General features: G+C 43.4%; 1 protein-coding gene across 2 annotated transcripts in view; it reads right to left on the bottom strand.

Annotated features, from left to right (window-relative positions):
* klhl29 (kelch like family member 29) overlaps positions 1-10,000 on the bottom strand; it is a 327,639-nt gene that overhangs the window by 16,962 nt on the left and 300,677 nt on the right. For both annotated transcript variants that reach the window (XM_084083023.1, XM_084083024.1), the window contains one exon: positions 1-5. This exon is cut by the window's left edge and continues 189 nt beyond it. In XM_084083023.1, coding sequence (XP_083939149.1) covers positions 1-5 — 5 coding nt within the window. The remainder of the gene's footprint in view (positions 6-10,000) is intronic.

Below are 10,000 nucleotides of genomic sequence, written 5' to 3'. Positions count from 1 at the left end.
CGTACCTTGAAGAGAGAGAGAGAGACAGAGATGAGACCAGACGAACGGCGAGGATAAGTACAGTATGTGTATAACCCAGGCTTGAAATGAGCTCAATTTAAAATAGTTCATGGGATAGTGTAAATAAATGCGTTCATTTCAGTTGACTCATAGCCTAAAGTGTTAAAAAGACTTTCTAAAAGTGCTTTTGAAATAACATTCATTTAATTTATATAAATATACATAAAAGTTGCTCTACAAGTCTTGGAATGAAAAACAAGCTATATGAAAGGAAAAAACGTTGATACAAAACAAACACAGGTAGTCTTACAGGTTTCTGCAAAAAAACTACCTGGCTCCGTTGATGGCTTCCCTAAGTGGCCAATCAACGAGTCTCTGAGCCGTTTTAAGTCCAGACCAGTAGTATCCTACTTCCTGTCACTATAAAAACGGACAACTTCCTAAAACTTGTACTGCTTTATTCATGTGCTGTTTACACACACACACACACACACACATACAAAAATAATCTTCCGATTCAAGTCATCTTCTGAGTGGTATATTGTGTCATTTAAACCTTGTAGAGCAGCAAGATCGAGATGATGCAAATCACTGACAAGCCCAGGCGTCATTATTGATATGCAATACTGGTTCTTAAAAACCTAGCACTTTCTGATACTGGTCCAGTTAACGATATACACATTATTGACTATTTCTGCCTGTATGCTCTATTACTAGTTCGTAACTAGGATTACATCTCTCTGCTGTCGGGCAGAAACCAGCTATGTCCAAAATATTAACTGTTCAGGAAATGAACAAAAAAAAACATGTTTTTAGAACAACACTATACTGCCTCATTAGCCCTGGTCCATAGCGTTAGAAGGAGTTCTCCTTAACGCTATGGTACTTTAGATCCTTTCCCCTTACACCCGCGGTAGCGCAGGCTGTGCAGCCTCTCGTCTCTAGTGAAAATAAAAAAAATGCACTTTCACTACTCACCAAAACAAAGACGGTTTTATGGAGTTGAAAGCCTACTCTATTTAGTGGGAACACTCTGAGCCCTCCACCTCATGTCGAAAATACACTTTTTGGCCAGAAAAGAAAATATTTCACCAGAAGGAAAAAAGTGTTTGGTTACTCCACTGCACCCTCTCCAGATCTGGAATTTTTCTATTGACCAGATTTCCTTCCGGTGAAATATTTTCTTTTTTGGACAAAAAGTGTATTTTAGACGTGAGGTGGGGGCTCAGAGTGTTCCCACTAAGTAGAGTAGGCTTTCAACTCCACAAACCCTCTTTGTTTTGATGAGTAGCAAAAGTGTATTTTTTACTAAAGACGAGAGGCTGCGTAGACTATGGTGTGTGTGCAAAGGCTCGAAAGTCCCATAGCGAGGAGAACTCCTTCCAACGCTATGGACCAGAGCTACTGCCTCATCAAAGTTGGTATGGTGACTCTATACATTGTTAGATACTTGAATGTGTCCTTATATTATCATCACTTTACCCAAATACAGCTCAAGTGGAGGTTTTTGACCATTAATGTGGAGATTTTCCGTCTGACTTCATCATTCTAATCAATGGTGGACAAACCACCCAATTCCACAAGTTGGAATTACTGTAGGTGGTTTGACCGACAGTTTGAGGATCCAATGGAGGTTTAGTCAGAAGCGCTTTTTTAATACTTTTCATTGGTTCAATATTTGTAAAACCCACACAGACGTTAAGAGTGTTCAATAGCACTGATTTATTAAAACATTTAGTTAAAAATGGAATGCCCGACAGCGACGATATGTCCTTGAGGGAATCTATGTTTCTGTTAAACTAAATGGATTTATTTATGGATTGAATGACAGATATCACACATCCCAAAATTAAACGGCTGGTACTGGATGGGGAAAGAAAGTGAAACAGGATGAGTAAAGTGTCTGCACATTGTTCCCTTACGCCAGATTTATTACCGCAGTGAGGTAATGTTTTGAGCCACCATGCTCTTCATCAGACATGAATATGATGGAGCGTACCTGTCATATTTGTCATCTTGAATAGAATGAATGACAGGACACCCACGTCTAGACACAGGAGGGTAAAGATGAGAACAATCGTGAGGGGAATCTAGATTCTTCCTACATTTCTAAATCAATCAACATTTTCGCTCACTTTCATGGAATCTGCTAAACTATTTATAGTGATAAGTGAATTTCCGTGACAGGACAAGACCAACTGTGAGTAGATTGAAGAAGACATGTACTAGTAGTGTTAACCACTTTCAACCTGCCGTCCCTATTTTGGGACAGCACTATGCTTAATAAAAACAAATCCCCCCAAGAAATTAATGCATTTTCTTCAATATAAAACAAAACTTAATTATCTGATCTACAGGCCCACAACACGCCACAGCAATTTTTACGCCACACTGTCGTACGAAGAAGTATAAAATAAGGCTTCAGTGGGTAAAGATCTTTTCCAAGGCAAGCTCCTGTTCATTGAGAATCAAATAAAACAGGTGCAGAGCACACTGCAAATACCTGATAGGAGAATGTGAGGTTTCACAACTGAATATAGGAAGTCATCTCTGGTACACGCATTCATTATTCATGATTATTCATCGGAGGGGTGCCATATTAACACACTTCATCTCCAAGTACCCTGCAACAATAACTAACCTAAATCACAACTCATTTACTTTATGAGGAGATATAACACCACATACAGTAAGGCTGTAGCAACTGCTACTGCTGGCCCATACGTTATTATAACACATTATTGTAATGAACACACAGGCATAAATGCATACATTATGCCAAAAATGAAAACACCCACACAAGTGCATGAACGCGCACACGCACACACAGCGCACTTTTTCTGCAAGAAAAACTACTGTACAATTGGCAAGTTCCCATTGCAACAAATTGACTTTCCTCCACTCATTCTGGCTTTGGGGCTGACAGATATAATTAGCAGAATGCCTGCACCGCCAGGGAAGATGAAAAAGGCCAACGCATACGTACAATGACAGCAATTAAACCAATTACACAATGCAACATATGTCTGGAGCTAGCGTCAGCCCTGAGCTTTGGACATTTCTCTTTGAAAGCAATGTCTCTTTGCCAGAGACATAAAGCCTGAGAGTCCCACTCAACCGAACAAAGCATGGGGTTGGTATTTGTACTTGTGAATGTGTGTCCTTTTTTTCTGTACTACTTGTGTGTGTATTTCTGTGTGTGTATGTGAATGCCTATGCATTCATATATAGATGTGTTTCTGTCTGTATGTTGTGAATATACGTGTAACGTGACTGCATCTGTGCATATTCACATCTGTAAATGTGTATTCCTGTATACAGTATGTATGTGAGCAAACAAGAGCTTGTGCTTGTGTGTGTGTGTGTGTGTGTGTGTGTGTGTGTGTGTGTGTGTGTGTGTGTGTGTGTGTGTGTGTGTGAGTGTGAGTGTGAGTGTGTGTGCGAGCGTGCGTGCGTGCGTGCGTGCGTGCACGTGTTTTCTTCCCATGGCTCCATTAGCTTTGTGTGTTAGGAGTGTAATCCTGTGTCCACGGGCAGCTGATCAAAGCGGCTGATCAACAGCCTTTCCAATTGCAGCAGGCCTCATTAGAACAACGACAAACGGATCCCAGATCAGCAATTAAACACTCACGTCCTATTCAGGGTACCACAAGCCTGCTTAATAGAGGCGGTTCCTTGATCTGCCACTAAAAGGCCCTTTGAATTAACATCTCACAGCTGAAAACTAGGACATCTGGTCATAAACTGCCCGTGGTTTTTCTCCCCCCCCCCTTCACCGCCGCAGTGTCATCGGCATACAGACTGAATAAACAACACGGACTCAGGAGGGTGGGAGCGGCACAGCCAGGCTCGTCTGGAGCCGAGTATATAAGGACATGGCAGGGGAGAGGGCGGACTCTGTAGACACTGTAGGAAAGGTTGGCCGTAAACGATCAGATAATTAACTCAGTTTCAACAAGGACAAAGGCACACACTCACAAATGCAACACACACACATCTGAACGCAGGAGACACACACACCGATGGCCACAAAGAAACAGATACGCTCACTGCGACACACAAAGACACACACCCATCACAGCGTCAGGTTGTAAGTAAGCACGGCACAGAGGTTGAAGGAGCGACAGCAGCCTCTTGTTCTCTGGCAGATGTAATTAACTCTCCTCCTACTTTCGCTCCACCGAGGCATCAAGGCCACGGGTAGTCCCTCTTTAAGGCAGGACACACGATGAGAAACAACACTAATGCTTCCTCAGGAGTATTGCCGATCTGTATTTAACATCACATCTTCATTATAAAAGCCACATTTATATACAACGTTAAATTATGTGTAAGGATACTTCGGTCGGTTCTCTGCGTTCATTTCGGCCATCTTTGCGCACGTTTTGTGAAAGCTTACTGATCCAAAAATTACATATCCACAAAGGGGCAATAGTGCAAAGTATGTGAGAAATGCTGCTTGTGTTCGGAACGTATATAATGTTCAGAAAGAGCTTGTGCGTGTTAGGAGTGTAATCCTGTGTCCACGGGCAGCTGATCAAACAGGCCTTAACATGTCAGGAGGTCCTTAGGGACTGTGCAGGAAATTTCATTTTCCCATCATTTTCCCCGCTCCTTCATGATAGCTTATCGTGCTACGTTAAGCGCGCTCATTAGTTTGTTAATGCTGATCATCTGTCAAAAGGCATACGACGGGGGAAGCGCAGTGGAGGTCAGAGTACATGCAGAATCCCGGACGACCTTGGAGGTCACGGGGTGTGATTGAATTCAGAGCATGTGTGATGCCCTGGTCAGATGTTCTAATGTGAACTGTGACACTATGACTGACACTCAGGTGACCACTGGAGCAGTGAGAGGAGAGGAGAGGAGAGGAGAGGAGAGGGACGGAATTACGTACATAAAATACCTCTCAATCAATTTGCACTTGCAATCTGTTTGAAATTAATGTCTGATTTACTAAGGCAGCAGCTAATTGGGAGGTCTGCCAATGGGACCACCTTCAAGTAACATTTTAAAATGTGAAGCAAAGCTTGAAATGTGCCGTGAAGCGGCATGGTGGAATCTGTGCAACATAGAGCACTCCACCAGCACGCAAATGAAAATAAAAAGCTAAATTCAATGAGGCTGAAAGCTTAGGGCAACAGAATACAAGGTGGGAGAAAGACAAAAGAAGGAAAAAGAGAGGCGAGAAAGGGGGGGGGAAACACAGTGGGAGAGGGAGGTAGGAGAGAAGCCACGCACAATACAGAGAGAAACAATAAAACAGAAATAGAGGGCGGGCGGACAGAGAACTAGACCGAGGCAGACAAAGGCAGGCAGAGTTTTTTTTTCGACATCACAGCTACTGTACACTGTTGCTTTGGACTGACATGTTTGGATTTACATGTTAAAGCGGTTTTCTTTTACACACTGCATCGATAGAGCTTCAGTATGTGTGTTTGTACACATGAAGACGAAACACCCCACGAAGTCATGTAAATGGCTGAAAACATTCACAAGACCGTGCGGCTTTGAACACCAAACTAGAACTAGACAAAGAGAGAGGGAAGAAAGAGACAGAAAGAGAGAGAGAGCCATCATAAGAAGGAAAAGGAGGGAAAGGATGAGATAAATTGAGAGAGAGAGAGAAAAATGAGAGAATCAATGTAGTTCTCACATTGCATGTGGATAAATCTCAGCTAACCGTGCTCATCACACAGTGATGACATCATCACAGATACCACCCCTTTGAGGTCTTCCCACCGAACCTCTGGCTAGAAAACCTACAACTGAGACCATCAAATTTAATGGACACGGCGAACGGATGGCTTTTAGAAGGTCGTCTATAATTGGTCTGGTGACACAGCGGGTAAAAAAATGCCTGGTATATAATTATGCAATTTTGCTAATCTCTACCCCCGTGGAGTGGCATCCATAATGTAGAACATTGGTTCTCAATTCCCCTGAATTGAGAACCAATGTCCTACATTATGGTTGTTTGAGGGGGTCCCCAGCAATTGGCTATTATTCTGTTATATTGATTCAATCTTGACAAATCTTCTCTTATGTGGGTCCCAGGCACACAATATATTCAAATGGGGGTTTGTGGTCAAATAAATATAAATGTTGGCGTCATGGGACATGAAAATGTTTGAGAACCACTGGCCTAAGAGACAGTGAGAGAATCAAGACAGTAATAATCCAATAGCATTATAAGTAAAGGAATGAGTCACCCAGTGTTAGAATGTCACAGAGTGTGGCAGAGTGTCAATACGGTGGTGGGGAAAATAGCTTCTCTTCCACCATGCTATACAAGTGTTGCAATGTAAATTTAGTTGACAGTTTGAGTAGAGCTGTTTCAGGAAGCCACACTATGGGCCCTATATTTCAAGCATACTTCAACAATTCCTTCAGCCTTGAACTGACCACAGATCAGTATCTCAGGGGTCAGTTTATATATCACGTACATTCCTGACCTAGACAGTCCGTTTCTCTATATCACGGACACTGTGCATCTCTCTCTCCATCTCTCTCTCCCGCTGTGTCAGGTCACTCTCTTTCTCCACTCCTGCTCTCTCTCTCTTTCCTCTCTTTGCCGTTTACCACACACACACACACACACACACACAGTGATGCAATCTAATCACGCAGAAGAAGCCCTGGGCAACTCAGCCAATTCACTGATATGGTTACCTGCAGGGGAGTGGGGTAGATGAGCCCCATCACACACACGCACGCACTCTCACACACACACACACACACACACACACACACACCACACACACACACACACACACACACACACACACACACACACACACACACACACACACACACACACACACACACACACACACACACACACACACACACGATAAAAATTGTAATAGTTGGACTGCCAGTCTCTGAGATACTGACACGCATCCCATTTCCCATGAGGTACTGTACAAACTACACCATATGCAGCATATATATATACTGTATACACACACACACAGAATATTTATTTAATTATATTTATATAGACAGGTAACAAATTAAAGGAAAAAACAACAAACTCTGGAGAGATGGAACATGATTCTATTAAAAGATATTCCCTCACTTGGTGTTTTGACAACGTGGACTAGAGTAATGTCTAACACATCGGTCCAAAAATATCCCATAGGTGTCCAATCGGGCGATCTGGTGACTGCGAAGGCTACATCATATGATTCACATCATTATCAAACTCATCAAACCATTCAGTAACACGTCGTGACGTGCACTGTGGAGGGGGGCATTGTCATCCTGGAAGAGACCACTCCCATCCTATGATGTTTCATCATAGGATGGGAGTAGGCCCCATGCAGCATAATACTGTACTGTAGATCTATCGGACCCCCTTGCTGTAGGGGTTAATAGAGGCCTGTGCCGTTGTCTTGGTGTATGCCGTACAAGCACTCGCCCACATGCCACACAGAGCACCAAGGGAAGTTCATAGCTGAAATTGTATCATGCAGTACAGTATGGAAGCATTCCTTAATGTTTGCCACTCATTTATTCGCGTTTTTATTTCACCCACTTCTGGACTGAGACAGAGAGAGAGAGAGCGAGAGAGAGAGAGGCGGACAGAGAGTGCAGACAGAGGAACATGAGGACCAAGAGAAAGGGTATTCAGTACAAACAAGTAAACCTCTCTCTCTGGCTCTCGGTGCACCTCAGCAGCACTGAACAAAGACCCAGGAGCCAGGCAGAGCGCTGCATCTGGCTAGTGGGCTATAGTGTTAGGATGACAATGGAATGAACAGCCTCACACCTCACAACTGTCACAGACCAAGACACAGATACAATAATGTAATCATAGTGTAGTTATGTTATGTTTATTTCATTTGATATGGACACAATCACAATCACATTGAACAAACCAGATGCATTGCTTAAGTGTTATAGCACGAGAGCAAATGTTCAACCCTTTTCCGCATGAAGCTTTTCTAAATAGAAACACTAATCTGAAACCCAATCAAATGCGAAAAGCTTAAACATCATTATAATCAAAATCAGACCCAAAACATTAACTGTGAAACAAAAGCAACATAATCATTCCAATAACAAGTCAGAATGTATTCCTGTGAGCACTGTTGATTTGATTTTAACAATAATTTGATTTCAGCAGCTATTATTACTGTCAGTTGTTTGTTCGGTGCAGATGAGACATTCGTGGATATTTCAGAAGCTCCTCTCACCTCATACATTTACAAAATCCCTCTGCCAACAGCTTGGATTTCTGGTTCGCCAAGATGGCCTTAACATTAAGAGGCTGTGTGGGTGCAGAGAGATTCAGTGGGTATTACAGTGTGTGTGTGTGTGTGTGGGGGGGGAGCAACGTCTCTTTCGGCCGAAGAGGGGAGATCAATGTCTCTCTCTCCGTCTCTCAATCGCTCACTCTCAGAGGTAATTAATACTCAGGATTTTACAGTGTAGATGTGCTCTTCAGTGACAAATTTACCATGTCGCTAAACATCCAAGCTATCTGTCTCACTGACTCATATAAAATAGGAGCTCTCTTACACAGCCGCAAACAGGCACACACTTGAGTCGCAACATGGAATGCCGGGGTTGTGCTACTTAATAATCTGGCACGCCATGCTGCAACTGAATATGTGTGAGTAAATGAGGGGAAGACAGAGAGTGTGTGCGTGTGCGTGTGCGTGTGCGTGTGCGTGTGTGTGTGTGTGTGTGTGTGTGTGTGTGTGTGTGAGCGTGCGTGCGTGCGTGCGTGCAAGTCAGACAGAGAGGTCGAGGTAAATGGAGGACATTGATAAAGTGGAGTGTTCCCATAGTTACCTGATTAGAGAGAGAGTATCTGAGTAAGTGAGCGAGCCAGAGAGTGTGTGTGTGTGTGCGTGTGCGTGTGTGTGCGTGTGCGTGTGCGTGTCTGTGTGCGTGCGTGTGTGTGCGTGCGTGCGCATGTCTGTGTGTGTGAGAGAGAGAGACAGAGAGAGAGCGAGAGAGAGAGAGAGAGAGACAGAGAGAGAGAGAGAGAGAGAGAGAGAGAGAGAGAGAGAGAGAGAGAGAGAGAGAGAGAGAGAGAGACATAGAGAGACAGAGAGAATATGTCAGAGAATTAATCCTTTACATCATCCCCATCTCTGTTTCACTGTCAGGTTTAATGACTGGAGGGGTAGAGATTTGGCCTGAGGAAAACACGGCCACACACACAATACCACCTCTTGCCTTAGGGCCATTCAAAGAAGAATCACTTTCAAGCATAAGTGAACATTTTCTTTCATTAACATGTCTCACCATGTCAGCCAAGCAAATTACATGACCTATAAAAGTGACTTGTTTTGCAATATTGCAATAACCTGCACATGCTTAAAAAATATCCCTTGGCAATGCAGCCCATCACCTGTTCTACAGTACGTTGGGGTAAACGCACAACTTACATCCCATGCCGTCAGATACCATTTTCAAAGGCATTGCTGAGAGTTGGGTATAAATGACATTCATTCCAGCATCCTGACATGTGCATTACTTGTGTATGATCTGTGTGTATAACGGCACAGAATGGCAGGGTATCGACACAAAGGCAGCCGCACGATGACACAGGAGACGTTCATTCAAAGTCATTCAACCGTGACTTCCTGTCTCAGGTGGCTTGTTGACAGTCTCGCCACCCGATTGGTCAACTCTAAATCGTCTAATGCTGAGGGTCAAGTCTGCCGTGTGACCGGCCAGTACATGATGGACAGATCACAAATGGAGTGAGGTGCAGATTGTAAAGTAGAGGTGGCGGAGAGGAGAACAGATATTAACCCACATGAACCCTAGTGTCCCTATTCTGAGTTGAACATTCGTGAGCTTGTAGATATAGGGTATTTTGGGATTTGATGTAGAGGGGAAAAGGAGCAGACCTACTGTACAGTAGTATAGAGCCCTGGCCTGCAACACCCTGGTAAAGAAGGTACTGTATATGAGGTTTACGTGGTTCAAAGATAAAGAGTAGTGATAGTTTGTTTTGTGTATCATTTGCTTGGCGTTA

Source organism: Gymnoscopelus microlampas (genome assembly GCF_963454915.1).
Source record: "Gymnoscopelus microlampas genome assembly, chromosome: 16".
Taxonomy (NCBI): domain Eukaryota; kingdom Metazoa; phylum Chordata; class Actinopteri; order Myctophiformes; family Myctophidae; genus Gymnoscopelus; species Gymnoscopelus microlampas.
The sequence above is the reverse complement of the archived record's forward strand: the minus strand, read 5'-3'. Positions and strand labels throughout refer to the sequence as shown.